Genomic DNA, 22,092 nt, shown 5'->3' on the forward strand with positions numbered 1-22,092 from the left:
TCCATTGTGCAGAATTGTCTTGCTGTGGCATTTTAGGGGTAAGAACAGTCTCATTGCAGAGCTGAGGGCTGTGCACCCACATTATTCCCAGCTTTACCTACAAACTGGGCAGTGCGTCCCTTGAGTGTCTGTGGAGACTGCAGCTGTGCCTTGGTGACAGAAGAAAAATGGCTTTTCAGGAAGGAGTGTTCCAAGTGATGAAGGGTTCCTGCCAGATCTGCTGCAAGCAGAGGTGCAATTGCTTGGGCTGATAGTGATGGAAAAAGAATCACAAAGGTTTTTATAGTGGACTCCTAAAATCTGTTGCAGGGCCAGGGTTGCCAGCCTTTTCCAGGGTCTTTGTGAGTGAATTCCACAGCTGCTGGTGTGGGAGGTGTTCCAGCGAGAGCTGGAGGAGGGACCACAGCCCCATCTCCTGATGAAATGTTCTTTGGTGTCTGTGCATCCAAATAAACAAATAGAGGGAGATAGAATCTGTGTGTTTCCTGGAGGAACTGCCAGGAAAGAGGCTCTGAAGAAAGGCCTAATTCTTCCTTATCTGTAACCATGCAGCCAGTTAGAACCATCTGCACTCAGTCTGCAGCCCAGACAGACAAGGGGCTGCAGATGGAGAGGCTGTAGCCTGCCCTGGAAGGTGTCAGAGAAATTCTGAAGTGAGGACAGGTAGGAGACAGCCCTGGAAGCTATGATGAGTAAGGAACAAAACAGTTTTCTGTATTCTGGAGCAAGATTTAGCAGTGTTGTTTCTGGAACTGAGAAGAGAAAATGGGCTTGGACAAAGGGATTTACTGCCCTGTGACACCAAAGGTGGTCAGGTCTGCAGACTCCTGGGGTGGCCAGAATCCACAAGGCTGATGTGAAAACCTATTGAATTTGGGGTCTCACTTCAGATACTGTCACTGTGTGAATCTGCAGGATTTACAGGATGTGCAGAGGGTGAAAATATCTGCTGCTCTGGGGGCCAGTCTCACCTGCAGGCTGGGATTTCTGGATTGAAGTCAGTCAAGGTGCATCAATAAATGTCCCCTCTTGTGATGTACTGTATATTCTGGATGTGCCTAAATTTTCCAGCAATTGCCTGTGCACAAGCCCAGATGCACATCCAAAAATAGTAAGCTCTTGTGCTAAGTGAGGTCCCCAACTTGGAGGTCATAAACTTTAGTGAAAGAGCAATCACTGGAAGGCTCTTTTAGTAGAGGAAATGGAAAGGAAACAAAGGAGGCGAAACAGAAGCCCCATTAGCCCCCTCGTGCTCTGTGCCTGCAGAGGTCTGCACTGGGCAGCCCAGAGCACAGCCTGCTGTCACCCTCTGCCAGCAGGGACATGCTGGGCTCACTGTCCTGCCTGGAACAGCTCCTGTGCCTGTGTCCTCTGCTGGAGCAGGGAGAAAAGGGATCTGGAGTGGTTTTCCTGTCCCACAAACGTGGCTTTGTCCCCCTGGCTGCCCCATCCCTGCACTGTCCCCCACTGGAGGCAGGAGCAGCCCTGGGGCTTCATTCAGGGCTGTTTGCAAAGTGCTTGAGATTCTTGGATGGCACTACAAGTGAATGAATTATTTCCTTGGCTTTGATCCAGCTATAGCTGTATTTCATGAATTAATTTTGCCAGTGGCTCAGCAATGAGACAAGCCTTAAATCTCCAGACAAAATAGGGATGAAAAGCTGCATTTCGAGGTGGGGAATTTTGTAGGATTCAGGAAGGAGAAAAACAGAGATTTGCAGACCAGTTCTGTGGTGAAAGGAATAATCTGAAAACCTGCAGTGAATGTGTTGTAGGTACCAAGGGAAGACTTTCCCTAAAGCATTAATAGAGGCCCAACCACCATGTGAAGCCAGATGGAGTTTAAACCAAAATGGGAATTTGTTGGCTTTGAAGGCATCCTTAGAAGTGAATATTGCCCTTCAAGCCAGGCGTGCATGATTTGCTGGTGCTCTCAGGTGGTGGCATTTCCCTGCCCCAGCCTCCTTTCTCCCCCATCAGGGCTCCGTGTCCCTCATGCAGCATCTTCCCTGCACCTGCTGTCACCTCACAAGCTGCATCTGGCTTTGTGCAGAGGTACATGTTTGTGGTGATCCCTGTTTCTAATGTTTTGCTGAATATCAGTCAGCAGATACCATTTCCACATGACAGGTTTTTGATTAGTTACTGAAGATTAGCAATTTGATTTTTATCTCAGTAGCTTCCCAGTAAACAGCACAATATGACCTTCTTCAATTGGCATCTTGAACTGTTGCTTTCAAGTGTTATCTTTAAACTAAAAACCAAAGTGAGAAGCTTACACTGATTTATGTTCCTCTGTCATTCATGCAGAATAATGCCAGACAGGTATTTTCCTTGCTCTTTCCCTAGTGATGAACTTGGCAAGCTGAGCTGTGTTCTGTGCCTCCAAGACAGTGCTAATTATTTTAATTTTGGTGGAAGAATTGTATCTTTGGGGGTTTCCAGCTTGATATATCTGTGTGTGCCCTAAGAGGAGCCTCCAGCCCCCAGGACTCCTGTGCAAGGTGTACAGAGGGTGGGTGCTGGCTGATCCTCTGGGAGCCTGGGCTGGAATGTAAACAGCTGAATTTTATTGCCTTATTTCTAATTTCAATGTGTCTGTGACCCTAAAGTGCCTGTGCATCATCTCACTTCCCAGGGAAGGGTGACTTTAAACAAGTGAGTGATTTGGAGTGGAATCAGCATGTTGCACACTGAGGCAGTCAATTCACTAATTAAGGGAGAGGGGGAGGAAGTAATCTGGAGCAATCAGCAGGGCATTTCATTCCAGTTCCTAATTTTCTTTTTTTTGTTGCGCTTCAGTTTTTGAGAGAGTAGAGAGCTAATGATTTTCATGAGCTCCTTTGCAGTACTGAAGGTGTGTGCATTGATGTGAGCAGTTGTATTCTGATCTCCATTCATGTAAGATACAAATACCTGTCATGTAACTGCTTGAGTCAAAAGAAAGCATTTAGAAAAATATCTGTGGCTGAGTTTTGGCATAGCAAGCAGTGCTTTTAGGGTATTTCCTAATCTATTTACCTCACATTAAAAATAATTGAAATAGATATCCTGCAAAACATTCCCATAAGAATTCAGATTTTATCCTTGAGCAGTTAATAAAAGACTTAAGGGAGAAATGTATCTAGCTGTAGTGACCCAATGTCATAGTGATTTGTCATATTATTTCTTCAACTCCTTTTCCACGTGGTGTGTGTAGAGAGAGAGTTTGGTGCTCTGTCACTGGGAGTTCAGCTCCCAGTCCTCAGAGATGCCAGGGATAGCGGAGTAATTCCCTCCTCTGATCTCACTTCCAGTGTTAATCATTCGGACATGACATACCTGCTTTTAAACCGTGCTTGGGTTGTGTGTTACAGCCTGGTTCAGGGCAGACACTTAACACTTAGAAGTGTTCAGCCTCTGTTGTGTGTTTGGATCCCATTGATCTCTCTGGCTGAGGGAATTTGTGCTGGGGCTTTAGAAGTGCCTTTCTCCATATGAATGCTGCTGTGAATCAGAGACTGTCAGCCCCAGGGGGGGGTCTGATACTTCTCAGATCAGAAACAAAACAAAACCCACCTCTGTTTCAGTTGAGCAGTTTAAGGCTTCCCTTCAGGATGCTGATTTGTTCATGTGCTGTTGACTTATGGTTTCTGAGTTAATCTGAAGTGAGCTCATTTTCATAGCCAGTTTCAGCATCACTGAAAATAATCAAACACCTAGCCTGGAGAATATTGATCCTAATCTAATCTAATCTAAAATTGCTGTTTGTGTTGTGCATGCCTAATTATTCATCCTAAGTCATCTCTGGAAGATACATACTGTCTTGTTTGTGTTTTTATTCAGTATTTATACAGCTTAGTGCTTAAAGGTAGCTGCAAAGAACGTAAAGAACTTACCATTCTCTTTTTTAATCTCCTTTACAGAAGGACATGTCACTAAAGCCTCAGGAGCGGAAGGAGAAATGGGAGAGGCATCCAGGCAAGAAACCCAGAGAATCTGAGAACTGTGTGTCTGCTGAGCCAAGTGAGAATGGCCACAACAACGATGCTGGGAGCTCGGAGAGAGAGGCAGAGAGAGGCAAGGAGAGGATGAAGAAGAAACTGCCCTTGAAGCTGTCCAAACAGGTAGGGAAACAATCTCACCTGAAGAGATCTCTTGGCCTGGGGCGCTGTGAAGTGTTGGCCTTGCTGGGAGGTGAGGTTGTCCTTGTAATTGGCTTCTCTGGTTACCTGTGCTGGTGGAAGCAATGCCTCTCAAAAGACTTGTGGCCAAGTGCACAAATCCTGAGTTGAGGGCAGGTTCCATAAGCTGACATTGAAGCCAGGTGCACTGGGTAATGCAGAAAGGAGCAGATCTCCCTGGTGCCTGCAGCTCTGAGACAGTGCAGTGGTTCATACAGTGGATTTGTGGCCCTGATGGTCTTGAACACAAGCAGGAATCATCCATCAGATCCTAACCTCCTTTGGAGGAATTGTGGTGGGCAGTGTGCACCTGGAAACTGCAGACTTGTATGGCCATTTCCTGACTGGAGTTTTGACTTACCCCAGAACAGAATGTTGAGGAGGAGAGACTATTTGAGCATTTTAGAAGTGGAAATTAATTTTGCAGGAAGCTGTGCTCTGGGCACTCTTTCCTGTATACCTTTCTACAATGTGCTGGAGCATTAATGAATGAAGAGTTGTGATGCTGGAGGGAATTATTCCAGAGCCTCCATCTGAGGCACAGTGTGTGCAGAGGGGCAGGTGACAAGAAAAGGCTCTGAGGCTGGCAGGCTCTTTATCTCTAACTGCTGCTCAGCAGGGAGGTTTGTGAGTGGCTGAGTGTGCATTCATGGCCTGGCAATCCCATGGCACAGCAGCTTCTCTCCGTGGACACTTTCCCAGTTGTCCCTAACAGGGTGCCAAGTGGCAGCCAGTGGGAGCAGCAGCGTGCTCGACCTTCCAGCATTTGTTCCGAGCTAGGAAATGCACTAAGATGAAAAAAGTGGGTTTTATTCTCCATTTCTCCGGCAGAAAAGAGCTGTTTAACTCAAGCCACCTTCTGTTCTGTGAAACTAATCCTGTGTGTGTGCCAGACAGCCAAAGATTGAATTGTCCAGTTACTGGAAATGTTTTTTCAGACTTGCAATACTTTAGCGTTTAAAAATATGGTGAAGGTTATGTCATGTAACTCTCCCCTGTAACTTCTCCACCACATACTCTTTTGTGTTTCAGTATATTGATTTAGAAGAGCTCATCACATTTTAAATTAGAGATTCTCATGATCTGGTGGAAGTTGTTTCTTCAGTTCTGTTACACTGCAGGAAATGCAGTGCATGGCAGGGATTTGCATAGTTGTGGATTTGTGAGACAGTGGGGAGGTTTCCCATTCCTGCAGGAGGAAAAGGTTGTTAACAATGACAAGTTTCCTGGAATTTAGGGGGTGAATTTTGCATCTCAGGGTTATTAAACATAGGTTTATACCTAATTTGGATAGCTTACTGTAATTAATGCTAATTATATTGAGATGTTGCTTAGAAATTGCTGTTCAATTTGAAGCTTTCCTTCTACTCTCATCCCTTCTCTTCACAATACTACTGAATTGTCATCTTTTCTATGCAGCCTCCTCTAATAAATCAAATTGGGCATTATAATTATGGCATTCTGCTAATCCTTGTAGAGAGGTGCAAAGTGGTAAGCTGATTTCAGTGCCAGGTTGTCTGCTTTGTTTAGAAAATTAGATTTATACTTCACTCCATTTGACAAAGCATCCAGATTGCTGTTGCTCCTGAATATTTGGTTGTTCTGTACCTCGGGCTATGGGAAGAGGGCTGCAGGAACCAATCTGTCCTTTCCAGCCTATTGCTCCCAACTGTGTATAAAAATCATTCAAACACATTTATCTCTTGCTGTAACTAAGCAGAGGGAGGAAAAGGCATTTCAAATGGTCCTTTTGTCCAAGATTTGTCAGAGTTTGAGGCTGCTGTCAACACGTGTACACAGGGAAAGGTGCTGACTCCAAACTGCTGTTCCGCAATGGGGAGCAGCAAAAGCTCTTGCAATCACCAGGTGTGTCGAGGAGTGAGGAGGTGTTCAGAGCTGTGGTGGATTTTGGTGTAGCCAGAGTGGCCTGCAGTAAATCCAGCCCCTATGAAAGGCTGTGACTGCCTCCAACACAGGAGCATTCCTTAAATTGAGTTCATTGCCTTTCCAAAGGCCATGTCCAAAGCTAACCCAGTGCCTGGGGAAAGGAATCCCCACCACAGCTGCAGACTGTGCTGGGGAGGGAGAGCAGCCTGTCAGCCCCTTTAAAAAGGGATTTAAAGGTTGGATGTATGATTTGATTAGATTAAGTAAGAGGTACATATAAGATGAAACCTCTCAGTTACACTGCTCCCTTATGTGTCCTATGTTGTTCTTCTGGTTTTTGGAGAATCACTCTGTGAACTTTGAGTCAGTCTTTGATTAGCCTGAGCTGAGCTGTTCTTCTCTTTGCTCATTTCATTTTTGGAGTTGTTTATTCCCCTGAATGTGTGAGCACTGTGGATGTAGAACAGTTGGGATTTTGGTTTTTTTTCCCTTTTTTTCTGCCCTTTCTGTACAATTACCACCTTCTGAAAAGAGCTGGGGCTAATAGGAAAGAGTTGCTGTTATTTCCAGTTAGTTTAACCTCGAGCTCTCTGTTTAGTCAGCTTGGGAGCATCATGGTGTGTTGAATATATTTAGCTGTTAAATGCTGCTGTAATAACACAGTGTTCTGCAGATAGTCATTTGTCACGAAGATTAGTGTCTTACACCTCCTCCTTCCTTTTCTCACCCACTGTTTAAATCACCCGGGATGAGGGAGAGTCTCGGAGAAGCTGAGGAGAGCGGGGTGGTGCAGTGTTTAGTGCTCATAGGAGCCTGGGAGGAGAGGGCAGGGGAGTGAGCAGGTCGTGTTTCTCTGGAGGTGCGACATCTCTGAGGCTTGAGCAGAGCTTCCTGCCGGGAGGGAGGGCACAGCCAATTCCCCAGCCTCGTTCACTGCCCAGCCCTCCCCAAACTGCTGAGTGCTATCGCTGATTAATGGATCGTGTTGCCGGGCTGGAACTGCTAAATTGCATTAACAAGTTTGATTACCTATTCATGTGGTTTCTCTGTGATGCTCATCATCTCGTTATCCAACATTCATTAAGGGATGTAACACCCTCCCTGCCCCCCAGGAGGGCTGTGCTCTGGGTTACTGCTGATCTGAGCTGAAGGTGATACACCAAGTCATTTTTTCCATCCAGGATGCACGTTGTTTCTTCTATGTCTGGGTGAAAATTGATAGCTCCTTTTCAAACCATTTACGTACCCCTGGCCCCATTTGTGCATAGTAGTGGGGGGCCTTTCCCAAGACAGGTCTAGAAACTCATCTGGATAATGAAATACTGTGGAAAATTTCCTTTGGCATCATACTGCTCGTGCTGGCAGCTGGGCAATAGGACTGTGTAGCTGTTTAGTTTTACTTGTATTTTCCAGATAATGGTAAATAGTATTTATCATGCTTGGATGTGAAGCCATGGTGGGCTGGAGGCAGTGTGTGCTTAGTGGTGCACAGTTCAGAGGCTGAAATGTCCCTTTGTTAGCTGAGATTCAGCAGCCACGTAGGAGAGTGAGTCTGAAAAATAACCTTTGGAGTCTTTGTCTTTAGCCAGAGGACATGGATATGCCTGTTCTTCCATGGCTTAATAATGTAGCATTTGGAAGCTGAATTGTGTTTAAGAGGGTCTAGATATAACAGTAACTTATTCTGTTACCTTCAGTATCTCAGTTACTAAAACCCAATGAATTCTAGGCAGTCGGCTTACAGGGGAAAAAAAATAAAAAGAAGAAAGGTTGCCTTTAATGTGGGTTTTGGGGATTGGTTTGGTTTGGTGTGTGCTGCTTTGGTGTTTGCATTTCACTGCTTTTGAACACTGAAATTATACAAACTAGTTTCTTTTTGTTTCTAATTGATGTTACCCTTTTTTTGTTAGCAGATATTGTTATTTAAACCTTCTTTGAAACTAAACAACAAAGCTAGAGGAAAAAAAGTCTATTTTCTTTTAATCAGCAAAACGTTGCTTAAAAGCAGGATCCATTTCTACCTTTGTAAGTACAAGGCTGTACAATTTGGACATGAAAGCTCTTGCAGGGAGAGCTTAAAAAAATGTTGGCTGGGAGAGCAGGGCTGATAAGGCAGCGCCATTACCTGTGTGCAGCCTGTGTCCCAGATTTGGCCGGGCTGTCTGGACAGGAAAACCAGGATTTGGCTGTCCCCAGTGCTTTTGGCTCCATCCAGAGTGGCTGTGGCTGGAGCGAGGTCACCGTGCTCAGTGAGCTGTGATGCTGGGCTCCAGCAAAGCTTCCCAAACACCAGCTCCATCCAGGGCTTGTGCACAGCCCGGCTGGCTGCCGAGCTCCCGGTGAGGGTGTAGGGCAGGGTCCTGGCCCCGGGGATTTGGGAGGAGCCCTTGTTTGGGCTCAGGCACAGCCCCAGATGGCCCTGCCCTGCTCTCTCACGCTAATCTGCGGCTGCAGAGGCTCCGCAGCTGCCTGGGAGCCGCTGGGGAGCAGCTCTGAAATGGGCAGCACAGCATCCAGGCATTAGCTTTGCTAATCCAGGGCCTGAAATCAGCCTCATTTCAATCAATAGCAATCTGTTTGCACTGTCAGGAACTAATTTAAAAATCTGCTTTAAGTCCTGGTTAGGCACTTGGTATTCTGTTTTTTTGGATCAAAGTAGAGGGAAGCAGTGGGCATAGCACAGCAGTGGCAGGAGGAGGAAAAATCCTTTGTAAATAAAAAGTGGATGTTTATTTCCCAAATGAAACCCTGCTATTACAAAGAAGTGCTGTTGTTTTTGCTAAATTTATCCAAGAATTCATCAAGATTCCTGAAGTGGCTGCCGAGCCCGCTCTGCAGCAGAGGGAGAACTTTGCAGTGTGTGTAGTTTGTTTAAAATGCTGTACCAACACTAGACCATTAAAGTCTGCATTATAGCTGTGGCACAGGTAACTTCATCATGGGATTGCAGCCACCTTTGGAGAGCTACAGCACAGTTTCCATTACAGATTTCTGTAACACACTGCTTGAAGAGTAGTGCAAAACAGTGCCATAAACCCTCTGGGAGCTGTGACAGGAGCAGCCTTTGCTTAAGCCAGAAAAAATGTATTTCAAAACCCTCTGCAGTTCTGGTAGGGAAACACAAATTGAAGAGATCATGCTCGTTAGAATTGTGGGGTGTCCAATTCTTTTTAGACTAGTGCTGAAGAATGAAACAGAAGGATGTGCTGGATTTTACTACACCGCAAATATTATTTTCTGAACAGTGATGTAAAGCATGTTTTGGCTGCTGGAAGTGTGATATATAAGAGAACGTGGCTTTGTCTTTTTCACTGGATAGTGAAACAGTTGCTTGTCTGGAGCAGTGGGTTCCCCTTTTGTAGCTGACCCTCCTTTGCCAGGATGGGTGCTCCAAGTGCCCCACTTGTCTCTGGTTAAGCCACGCTGGTGCATGTTGTATGTGTGTGAAAAATCAAATCGGTTATGAGCTCCATGTTTCAAAACTCTTGCTGGTCACCTTTAACTTCTCTGCCTGCATTGAGATGACTGATAATGATTTTAGGTCACATTTGCTTAAATATAGCCTCAGAGAGGAGCAGAATAAAGGGAAACAAGGCAATCCTCTCTTCTCATGACAGTCTGTAAGTAGCTGTGAATGAATCTCATTACAGCAGCTTCTTTTGAAAGGCAGAAATAAAAAGGAAATTTCATTGCTAACAACTTATGTGGCATTAGATGCTATAAAAAAGGTTGTTGGTGGTCATTGGTTACATTGTTATAAAAGAAGAGCTAAATGGTCTGTAATTTAGAGACGGGGATTTAATTACATGAAGTAATTTACAGGAAGCTATAACCACTTGTATCTTTTTCTCTGTTGAATATAATTGGTTGACACAATGCACTAAGACCTTTTTCTTTTCCTTCTTCCTTCCTCTCACTTTGTTTTATTTGTGGGTTTTTTGGGGAAGGTACCAAGATAAAGCACTTCTGTTGGATCTTGTGATTTTTAGCAAGTTGAGAAATGGAGTAGTGTGGGCTATTTGAGTAGATTCAGAGCCCTGGCTGGAGGTTTTAATTGTACATCTCTTCTTAGCTGTGAGCAGGACAAGTTCCAGGTGTCCTGTGAGATGTGCAGACGTTATTGCCAGGTTTAGTGTGGATGCTGCAGGAGGAGCTAGGACCCTGAAGGAGCCTTTTTGGATGTTGTTTTTCTGATTTGGACAAGAAGCATCTAAAAGGTTCCTTCATGTTGATTTAAGCACTGGCTGCCCAATATTTTAGCTAACTTTGCAGAAGAGGCTGGGATGAGTTACCTAATTGTAGCCTCTGTTCCTCTGCTCGCACCACATGTCTGCAGTGATATTTGGGATGGTCACAGGTATTTTTATTTTTTTATTGGTGTGAAATAAGCACAGTTGCTGCAGACAGCCAATATTCTTCTCCTAGCACACTTACCAGTGTGATGACTAAACCATCTGCGCCACACCAGTCTAAATCTGAGCTGATTCCAAACAAACAAAACGACATCCCAAAGTCACAGGTGGCTGAGGCAGGATAAATACCTTTTCCATGAGGTCCTGTTCCTTTCCCCATGCAGAACTTGTCCTTGCTGACTGCTGACCATGGCTCTCAGCTCCTGCAGGAGGCTGCTGGGGTACCCAGCGTGCCAGGATTGCTTTGGCAGCTGCCAGTCCTTGCCTGAAGTCATCCAGTGGCTCTGCTCCAGCTGACTTGGCTTTCCTTGTGGCAGCCTCTCAAAACTGAGCTGTGTTCCGCCTCTCAGTCCTTGTGGAACCCAAATCCGAGCTGTGTTCCACCTCTCAGTCCTTGTGCAAGCCTCCCAAATCCGAGCTGTGTTCCACCTCTCAGTCCTTGTGCAAGCCTCCCAAATCCGAGCTGTGTTCCGCCTCTCAGTCCTTGTGGAAAGTCTGCTCGACTCATTGAACTGAATAGTAAAAACGAGGAAAAAAACTCTTTCCAGGGGAAATCTTATCCACTGGAATAACATTGCTAAAAGGGTCCAGGGAGGAGGGAATGGATCAAGGAAGGGGTGTTGTCCAGGGCAGCCTGAGTAACAGTGCCATGATGAGCAGCCCTGTGATGCTGTGACATTGCAGCCTCCTGGAAGGTGGCACTAGATCTTGTGAAGTTGTTTTTCTGTTGGTTCTCAAAACTTTCATGTAGTCATAGGGCAATATTTTATAATTTGACATGACATTTATTGGCTGTAGTGTCAGTCAGAAAGCTGTCTTTGGAGTTAGAGCTTCAGTCCTTTTAGGATGGAAGCTGGAGGTAGCTCAGCTGGACGTTGTGGAGTACATCTGCAGCTTTAACATGAAAAAATGAACGTTCCAGTTTCCAGTTACTTTTTAGCTCCTGTGGAGCAATTTTCAGTGTATAAAGGTGTAAATGAGGACGACAAAAAGAGTCATATTGAGTGTTGCCTGAACTGAGGGCTTTGAACTTGTTCCACATTTGTACATGTGCTCCTTTCCTTCCTGGTTCAGGCTGCAAAAAGCGACGATATAAAAATAAAGCATTTATTCTTTCCTTACTGCATAGGAATAACCATAACAACTGAACAAAGCTGAGGTCCTCAAAACCCAAACCCCATTCTGCAGAGCTGGATTTGGTGTTTTCCCACTGTGTGTCCATGCCCTCTGTCAGAGGGGCTGGCAGTGTCACCTGGAATGCTCCTGGGCTATGGCTGGGAGCCACTGGAGATTGCCTCCCCATTCTCGTCTCTCACTTTCCTTGCTACTGCCTCATTTTGTTCATAAAGCAGCTTGTAATTGAGTGTTTGACAAAGAAGTGTTTACAAGCAGTGTTTCTTGTGCATAACTGCCTAGCTGAGGGGAATAACAATTTGGGTCTGAGTTTCAGCCCTCCTTTGTCACTGTCGTATCATCGTCACTGGCAGAGCTGTCTCTGCTTAAAGAGAAAGATGGATTAAAATTGTTCCAGGGCATGGCACCCCAATGGCAATGTGTGGTTTTGGAAGAAGCTGCCAGCTTTTCTTTGTGGCCCCTGCTTGTCCTTTTGTCAGTGTCCTGATTTTGAGTTCACCAAGGTGTTAATTAATTACCAGGTGAGGTGACTTGGGGGTTTTTACACCCCTGGAGTCTGCTGTTTTAGGGGGAATTCTATTCTAGCCATATGAAATGTGATGGTTGGAGTTCTGCCAGATTTTAAACCTTCTCTAGGCATTGTGGTGGGTGAGATGCTGTCCTGATCTGTGTGGGGGTATGGTTGGAGTTCAGTCTTCATGGGTTGAACTGACAATGCAGATGGGACTGGTGTAATCAGAATAAAAGCCACGTTTAGCTATCACACAGGAAGAAAGGGGCTCTAGGATTAAGCTTTTTAGTTCAGGCAGCATGTGGGTGTTTCAATTGTCCATGCTAAAACCCTTCTGCAAATTATGCCAACCGGGCAGGGTGTGAAGGGAATAGAAGCAATGAAGTTGTGCATGAGTAAGGAACAGCTCAGGCTTTATTTAGACCCATTATAGGCCATTAGCAAAGGGGTTTTTTTCTTTTGAGGGGGGTGTCTTTTAAAGGGGCTGTTTGCAGGAATTAGCATGTTTGTTCAGGAGTGATGGGAGCAAGCAAAGGCAATCCCTAGAATAACCCACAAATAACCAGAGGCACATGGAGCTCCAGCGTGGGGGGCTGAATGGGATGGTTCCCCTTAATGCTGGTACCAGTCTGTGACTCAAACCCTCACACAGAGCGAAAAGAAATAAATCACAACACATGAAACAAAAGTCATGCAGTCTGGCATGAGTAAGACTGGTACTCAGCCTTGTGGCCAGTGAGATTAACTCCTTTCCTGCTGCTTGATGCAAGCCTGAAGTGATTTCTGTAGCAAGTTTGCCAGTGTCAAATCTGCTTTTCTGGGTAGAGTTGATGCTGGTGTGTTGAGCAAAACCAGACCAAAGTCAGAGCTTTACTGATAAAACTAGGAGAGGGTTAATGTGATGACTGCACTGCTCAGAGAATCTGTGAATTAGTGCTGTTGCTTGTCAGAGTTATTTGACCGTAGCAATGTACTGAACTGGTAAATTCCTGTAAGGAGATGACCACACCACTCTCACATCCAGAGTGACTTTTATTTGTCCTCATGCAAAGAACTGCAGGTGTTTTGCTAAGACATCTTCCAAATCCCCAGTCTTGTTCTGAATCATCCTGCTGCTTTGAGGAGCTCAGTAAATAAACAGTGTGGTTTTATATGCCTGTACAAATGCTGGTCTCTTACAGCTGGGTATTTCCTCCCTGTTTACCTGACTTGTCAAGAGCAGAGGCAGAAGAAAAATGTCTTTGTGACAGCTTTTTTTTTTTTTTTTTTTTTTTTCCTCCTGATAGTGAAGCAAAGGAATAAAGGGATTATTTTTTTTTTTTTACCCAGACAGTCTACCCACAGCAGCAGCACCAGGGACCTGTAGTAAACTGATCAAGGAACATATTTGACCTTAGGGCTGCTTGTTAGAGAACATTGTTATAGGCACGTTGTAATAGCAGATATAATAAAGTCTGCATTGTCCCAGAGAAAAAAACCAAAACAGCAGCATGTTTTGTGGTGGGTTTTTTGTTGGTGTTGGTGGGGTTTTTGTGTGTGTGTTATTTAGTAGGAGCTGCATTGTTGTCTAATAACCCTGGGTCACCTCAAATAGGCATAAGCCTAAGGCAGAGCCAAAAGCAGGTGTTTTGGTAGTTAGAGGTTTCACTGACCCATGAAACAGGAAGAGAATATTTTTCAGGAATTAGGTATCTATATAGTGCTTTGTGTTCATCCAGCTATCACATACCTTTGTAAAGATGATTTCAAAAACCCATTTTTATTGCTGCAGCGTTTGAATCCTAGCTCCTTGAATTGCATATTTTTCTTAACTTTTCTCCAGTTATACAATTACCACCACTCTGGATCTCAGCATTTACTGACCTGCCAGTGCACTTTAAGAATAGGGATTTATTTACAGTTCCATGATAGCTGCTCATCAGAAATGATTATTTTTCTATGAGAGTGTTTCGGTGGCTTGAGACTTGGTGCTTGTGAAGGCTGAACACATCTATGTGCTCTTCCTATGAATTAAAAAATACAGAAGAGGATAAGCTTTGTTGTGAGTTTCCTCCCTGTGAGGGTGGGGCTGCCCCATCCCTGAAGTGTCCAATTCCAGGTTGGATGGGGCTGAAATTGCCCCCATAAGGGTTCAGTTAGTTGAGAGCCTAAATCCCAGTGACTTGTTGATGCAATGTGCCCCTTGTTCACTTCAGCATTTACACAAATCCCACAGATCAAGTTTACTCTCATTTCTTATTTCATATTCTGACACCTTTCACTAGAATAAATGTCTTTTTCTAGCGTGATAGATTCAGGCACATAAAATGTACAAGCTGTTTTAAGATGTTTGTTGTGCTCCTTTAATGAGACTCAAAATAAGATTTCTGATCATTCCAGAGGCTTCCTTCTGTGGCATCATGTGCTCATTTTCCTAATGGCTATTATTTATTTATTTTGGCAGGATGTCTGTGACTTCCATGGGCAATAACAGGAATTTCTCCTGCTTCAGCTGTGTTCATTTGCAGGCTGTAGACAAAGGGAGGATTTTTGCAGCCCTCAGCACCACGTGGCCCACATTGATCAGGTGTATCCTGCTGTTCAGGGACCTGTGGGGATGAGCTGTCACAGCCTCAGGTGCATCTGCTAAACCTGCTAAAAAGCTGAAGGGCTTTTCCACTTGCTTCCTGCAGCAAAGGCTGTTAATGCAGCTGCACAAATTGGAGCCCTTAGTTAATTCCTGGTTAGGTATTGACACACTTGTTGACTTGCAGCTTGTTCTGACAGAATTAGGATTTAATCAGCAGAAGTCAATCTTTTCTTTCTGCCTATCCAAAAAATGAGCTGTTTCCAGTGCTGAACTATATATGTTACAATAGAAATTAAGCAAGTGATAAATTCTTTTTCATTATCAGATAGTTTCTTTCACCTAGTAGTCACTCTGTAAGGAATTAACCTGTACATGATATTTTTATTTCTGTGTTGAGTATGAATCTTGATCTCTAGTGTGATGGTACTTGGGATCTGAGTTGGGTTTTTTTATTTTTCCAGACTCTGCAGACACATAATTTTAAAACCCCTTCTCATTGTTCTCCTCAAAAAATAACTCTGGGAGAGGAGGAGAGGCCATATTCTTGCCAGTAATGCTGGTAAAGTTGTTGAGTTTAAAGGATTTGTGCTATTAGATTATTGGGCAAGAGGATGAATTGCTTAGCCATCCTTATCTGTAGTGGGGAGAAAATAATTATTACTTAATTTTTAAAATGGCTGCAGTACACAGAAGAAAAGTAGCAGGGGACATGATGATTATTGTGTTACCATACAGGAAAATATAAAACTATATTTTCAACCTAAAGAAGGCAGAGAGGAGGTCATTGCTGTAGGAGTCTGGGTCTTGCAGGGTATAAGGGACCAGCCTTAAGCTGTGGAGCCTCATCATCCACAGACGTGTCTGGATTTGGAAGCAGCTCTGGCACATCAGCTCACAGCTGACTCAGAGCACAGCCAGCTGGTTCAGATGGAGGACAGGAGAAGAGTGACTCCATCCAAGTCAGGATTTCTGCATCATGCCAGATGAATGTGCCAGGTCAGGTGCCCAGGATGGGTGCCAGCATCGGGTTTCAAGGACTTGCTCAGAGGTGCTGAGCACCATTCAATGATTTAATCCAGCAAGAACCTTGCAGAAATCTCTGGCAATTGCTGAGGATGATCTAATGCTGGTATTAATCATCATCTCATGATTGAGAACTAGGTGTGAGTGCTGAGGGTGTTTCCACAGCACAAACCCAGGCAAGAATCTTGATAGCAAACTCGCTGAGCCAGTTTTTAAGCCTAACCATTTTATTTTTCTTAATTATATACCCTCTAAAAGTCTTCTAGGGTGAAGAGCTAGTTAGAAGTACTGAATGTGTAATTTTGTGGTTTTCTGTCCTTGGTAACTGGCTTCTTGGGTAGCTTTAGGAAGGAATCGATCCAGTTAAGGAAGCTTCAAATAGGGCTCAGGTATCTACTGCTCTGAAATAGCCCCACTTGATTATGAGCTTAGAGTGTGAAATGTACATAGAGCTGATTGCAGTGAGCCAAACAGGCTTACCAAGAAAAAAAATAAATCTGCAATTCAGTGTTAATTCATTTATTTTATTCTTCCCAGAAGTGGCATTTGGTTATATGTTGCCCTTAGCTCAGAGACCCAGCCTTACACCTCTCATTTGGTCCTTTGCTTTCCTCACTGACCTCAGGTGGGAAGTGGCAAAAGGAGCTGTCAAGGTCTAACTGGGTGTGAGGGTGGAAGATCCATGCTTCAGGGGGTTTGGCATCCAAAAGATTTTTCCTACCAGAAGATGGGAGGGAAATAGCAGCTGCTGGTGGGTTGTGTTGGCACCTCCGGTGTTGGTGGCTTACATTCTGTTTGCTGAAACTAACTGGAAAATATTCCGAATTCTTAAAATTCTGCCTGCCCAGCAGAATCCATGGGGAGTGTGGCATTCCTGGGCATGGGAATGGTTGCCTCATTTAGCAGCAAGTAATGACTACTCAGTGGCACAGGCTTCAGCAGAGAGGAGGAGCAGGAATGCAGGCCCATGGGGATCCCAGCTTGTTAACCTGGGCTCTGCTGCCTCATGTGTGCTACCTGGAAGGAAATCTGGGGTGCATTCATCCATGGCACAGCTCTACCTTGGCTTTGCTGCGTACGTGTTCCCGTGGAGCTGCTCGTGGGGAAGGGGGACAGTTGGGCTTTGTGTCAGTGTGAATGCACGTGCGTGTCTGTCAGGTTTACTCTTGCAGCTTAGCTTAATTCATTACATAAAGCCTGTTTGTCACACATGGCTTTAAATATCCACGGGCCAGTCTCATGTACTGACTGCAGTGCCAGTTGTAAATACAGTGAGGAAAGGAGGCAGTTTACCTCAGATCCAAGCACAGGGGATGAATGTGGCCTGTGATGGGAATCCTGCTCCTGACCCAGTGCTGTACCTGCCTTCACTGAAGCGCCAGAGGTTCAAGTGACTTGTCAAAGGCTGCAAAGCAAGGGAGCAGCCCCACTGACATTTGATATCAGGAGCCTTCTGCTTCCCAGTCTGCTGCTGATTTACACTTTCATCCTTCAGTACACATAACTGCTGCTTGAATTAAGCCGTGACACATCTTCACTTCAGTGTAAAATGATTTCAAGTTAGACCTTGCAGAAGGAATGTTGTTCCTCCCGCAAACACCGCGCAGGTTCAGCCCGTTCCCACCTGGTCCTTGTGCCAGTTGAGCAGCACCAGCTAATAAATTACAATTATTGAGGTCTCAATCCATCATGTCTGAGCCGTGGTGTTGCCTGTTCCACTGCATTGACTGGGGCCGTTTGCTGGCTGCTAATGTGCTGCGGTTTTACTCTGTCTTGTCCCGTAATGATGGCATCCCTTGTACCAATTTGAATCCTATTAGATTGCAATTAATTTCTCTCTGCTGCAAACTGAGGCTGAGTCAAGTGCTGTTCAGTGCAGAGCTTACAACACGGATGTATCACAAGGGTGAAGTGCTAAGAACCCAGCCTGAACAATTTTTTAATCTGTGCTTCATGTTCCCCAACTTCCCTAATGGCACTAATTAGCAAAGCAAATTCCTTGCTTTGGGAGCAGAGTGTGAGCAAGTGAGGAGCAGAAGGATATAACTGGTTGGAGAATGAGAATCAGAAAGGGGGGCAATTGCAGAAAGCTGTTCTTGTGGGGGAGGGATCTCTGCCTGCAGGTACAAGAGGTTTTTATTTCGCTGCAGTGGGACATTCTGCTACAAGACTTGTTGAGCTGGCTTTGTTTCACAGTGAGTCATTTAATGCATGGAAAGTCCTGCTGCAGGATCCATGAGGAGCCTATTCAGGCATTGCTTTGATGTTCTTGGTAGGAAAGTGCCTGGGCAAGGTTAGTTCTGTGTCAGGATCAGTGTTTCTCTGGCAGTGCAGGTGCAGCCTCATGGGCACAGACAATGCACAGGTGCATTGAAACTCCTCCCTGAGAGGGAAATCCTCAGGGCCCCAGGAAATCTTAAGTGATCTTCCTCAGCTCTGTTTCTGTAAACACCCTGAGAATGCCAACACACAGTGCAGTCACTTAGAGAATAGCTGAAGTTGCTTCCTGGAGGAAAATTGAAAAAAAAAAAAAATCTTGGGACAAGAACCCCCATCTGTCCTTCTTGGTTGTCAATGCAGTGCTGGAGCTGTGCTTTCAGTGCTAAATAAATATGTAAATGTCAGCATGCAGTCATAAAACAGTTTTGTTTCGTAGTTCAAGTTCAGATTTTGGAGAAGGAGCTTGATTGCACCATCACAATGCGGTTTCTGCTGGATAGATTGATTCTTGGAAGCAAACTAGATTAATACAGGGAGGAGACGGATTTAGAATTCATCCTTCTCTGTGGTTTCTATAAACTGAGCAATACTTCTGGGCTCTTTGTTGCTCTAGCAATTTTCTCTCTGTTGGATGATGACCCTTTCAATAAGTGGTCATCCACATTGAATTTTTCTGACTCAGAGCTTTAAAAACAGGGCTTTTTATTGACTATAGAATTCCCATACTGTAGCTTGACCTCGCTGTCGGCTTTCTTTGGAGACTACACAGAGATTTCAGCTAATGCCAAAAGAAGCCGTTCACCTTTTAAGCTTTCTTTTCCCTGGCTCATAATCTACATCTGAGTGAAATATAAAGTGTTGCTTATCTCCCATCTGCAAAGCTTCAGTAAGCTCTGGGCCACAAGAGCCCAACAGCTCTGACACAGCTCTGCAGCACCGGAGCTGCCACAGCCCTGGCACTGATGGCTTTTGGGGCAGGCAATTGCTCAGACAAAATGGGAATATTGCCTTAACTTTCTTTACTTATAGAACCACTCACATTGGAAAAGACCTCTAGGATCAAGTATTGCATGTAAGCTTTGTGAACTTACTGTCATTTATTAACTTATGATTGCTGTCACATATGACACTGAGAGCCCGCTTGGCTCCCTTCAGCAAAGGGAATGGAATTCTACTCAGTGTAAACCCAAACAAGAAAAGGAAATGCTGTTACATACTCATATTTGCAGTTTGTATTTGAAATCTCACATTATATTTGTTCCAAATGGCCTTTCACTGAGAGTTTACAGCTCTCAGCACAAAAAAGATATTTGGGGTGGGATAGGAAGGAGAAGGAATGAAGGAGAGGATGCAAAGAAATTAAGAAAGCTTCTAAAGTACAATTCCAGTATTGTTTGTCAAGCTGAAATGGTTTTATCTTTAATTTTGAGGCAGGCACTCTGAATTTCATATGCTGCTTTCCTCCTTAATTAAGTAATTTTGTTCTACTGCATATTTATACCGTGTCTTACTACTGTAAGTAAGTGGCTACAATATTACCTCTAAGCAAGGCTTCTTGAAATGATTAAAAGTTGATGTTTATGTGTGCCTGTAGTTTTGGGGCCTTTCCACTGGAAAGAAATATTTCACCCTGATTTATACTACATGAAAATCCCCTTAATCATAGCAGGAACAAAGGTGGTTTCTGGAGTGAGGTACAGAAGGTGTGTGGGTCATCTCTAGATCCACATATGACCTTCAGCAGGTTATTTAAGGTGCTTTGCTCCCAACTGTTCCATGTCTAAAGGCAGGCATAACACCTTCCTATTGCACATAGGAGTTGCAGGTTGACATTTTGTGACCATTACGTATTCCAATATTGCTGAGACTAGGATAGGCTATAAAAAGAACCGCTCTAACCTTCCATGTGCTAGGAGTAGGAATTTGACTTTCAGGCTCCCTTCAGAGCACCCCGAATATAAAGCTATCAAATCTGCATGTCAGATTACAGAATAATGTAAATGGTGGATGTTGGTGGATGAAGGGTACTGATGGCAGTCTCTGGATCCTGTCAAAGTGCTACAGAATCAAACTTGGGAAAATGAAGGTTTTAAGAGTACCTTGTTAGGTTTGTATGGGGATTTCATGCTGGGGTCTTGCTCTGAATTACTCTGTGCTGCTTAGCAGAGGAGAGGTGGTGACTTCACAACTGCACCCCTGGGCTGAGTGCAGCCTAGGAGAGATGTAGGCTTTTTTATCTGTACTTGGGAGGTATCTCTGGATGATGGACCCCTGATTTACCCTAAAATAAAAAAATATAGGAGAGGGTAGGTCCATCAGGCTGACACATGCTGATTTGTGCTCTCTCTGGTGAGCGGGAAGGGAAGGGAGGCACAGCTCAGCAGGTTGAGGTGGAGCTCCGGGGAAGCAGGGCAGGTCTCCATCGCTGTTCCCAGCGTGGAATGCTGGATTTCCCCACCATCTGCCCCCTCCTCCTGAGAGTTGCTTTGCCCTGCAGGCTGCCCCAGTGACTCCAGTGAGTGCTGGAGACTGACTGTGAGCTGGTTGCAGTCAGAGGAGATATTTTCACAGTTTACATTGCCCCAGGGTCTGACCTGTGCTCCCCTCTTTGCAGCTCTCCCTTCTCTCCGTGCCAGGGATGTGAAATCCAGAATCTCTCCTAACATGCACTTGGCAATTTGTGTCTGTGTCTCTCCAGCTGGAGGGCAGTGGGGATTGTGTGCATTGATTGCTGACCCTTTGAAATGTTGGCTCTTCCAATTGCTTGAATTTTTTATAAATATTAAGTCTCTGCATAAATGATCTTGTACAACTTCTACAAAGCATAAAAGAGGAGAGGTTAAATTGAAAATGAGGTATATTGGACTTCAGAGCACAAAGATAAATACGTATTTAAGTTGAAGTTTAAATGAATAGTTCCTCTGGATATGTACTAGTGGGTTCAGAGGGTAATTTTTTTCCTTAACCTTAATATGTTCCACTCTAGCCATGCAGATCTAATTAGTGAGAGCAGCACTAGCAGGGCTGAGGCACTGTCACTGTGCAGCCAAACTGGGCAAGGCAGAAGGAAGCCAGAGTCAATACTCTGGGCTTTTTCCCCATTTGTCATCAAGTTTCATTCCTCTCAGTCCTGGCAACTTGCTGATGTTTCCCATCAGTGGCCTGGCCAGGGAGGATATTCCATATGCTGCATAAACCCAGGACATCACTGGAAAGGGTGGGCACTCCGAATATACTGCAAGCTAGTAACTCTTGCATTATTTATCTTTTGGTTTGGTTTCCTTCCTTTTTCTTTGACTTTTCTGGAGCTGCTGGTTCTTAGCATGAGTGATGCATGAAGACAGTAAGTGATTGCCAATCCTGTGCTGTTTTCAGTGGTTTTTAGCTGGTGCACCTTCATGGATGTGACCATCTCCATTTGTTCCTCTGCCACTTGACATGTCCTGTTTGGCTTCTTACAGAAGTGCCAGATTTTGCATAGATCCTCTGTGTTCTTCTCAGGGACCCTATTTGGAAAACACATTTTCCAGGCAGGAAGTTTTTCAGGAGTACTGCTGGGTGCTTGTACAGTAACACAGACAGAGCCCTTGTGAATATCCTCAAAGTGCAGACGTATTTTCAGATCAGAGATGGATTTAAAAAGTTAAAAAAAAAAAGTTTTATTGTGTAAGAATTAATTGATTGTGATTTCTGCATTATTGTAACATGAATCACAACTGTTGGCAAGTCATAACAATTTTGCAGCTCTCACAAAAATGGGAGTTAGGCCCATGGCTTTGAGAATTCCTGTGACTTTGTTTTGTAAGCAGTCATAAACTGTTTTATAAATATAAACTAGTGAAAGATTTGGGTTGTGATCTGGAGATAAGGAAGTCCTCTATGCTGGTTGTTTAGAGTTATCAAACCTAGTGTTCAGAATCATAATATTGTCCTCAAAATAGATGATACTTCAGCATAAAATATTTAAATCTGTATACTTACCATTTAGGTACATAACTTTCAAATCCTGCAGTTATGAAGGCTGATTTAAAGGCATGTTGAAAGGAAGAAAATTTAGATTTTCAGATTTCAAGACTCCAGGGTGTTGAATTTGAGAAAAATCTACTAAATATCAGAAGACTGCCAACTCTCTTGAGCTAATGACTGTGTTCTCCTGTCACAATGGTTGTGCTT

At 44.3% G+C, this 22,092-nt stretch overlaps 1 protein-coding gene across 2 annotated transcripts in view; it reads left to right on the plus strand.

The window, feature by feature from the left end:
• FBRSL1 (fibrosin like 1) overlaps nucleotides 1–22,092 on the plus strand; it is a 496,130-nt gene that overhangs the window by 131,418 nt on the left and 342,620 nt on the right. For both annotated transcript variants that reach the window (XM_059485477.1, XM_059485478.1), the window contains exon 2: nucleotides 3,906–4,106. In XM_059485477.1, the coding sequence (XP_059341460.1) occupies nucleotides 3,906–4,106 (201 nt within the window). The remainder of the gene's footprint in view (nucleotides 1–3,905; nucleotides 4,107–22,092) is intronic.

The sequence above is a fragment of the Ammospiza nelsoni genome, chromosome 18, assembly GCF_027579445.1.
Source record: "Ammospiza nelsoni isolate bAmmNel1 chromosome 18, bAmmNel1.pri, whole genome shotgun sequence".
Classification (NCBI taxonomy): domain Eukaryota; kingdom Metazoa; phylum Chordata; class Aves; order Passeriformes; family Passerellidae; genus Ammospiza; species Ammospiza nelsoni.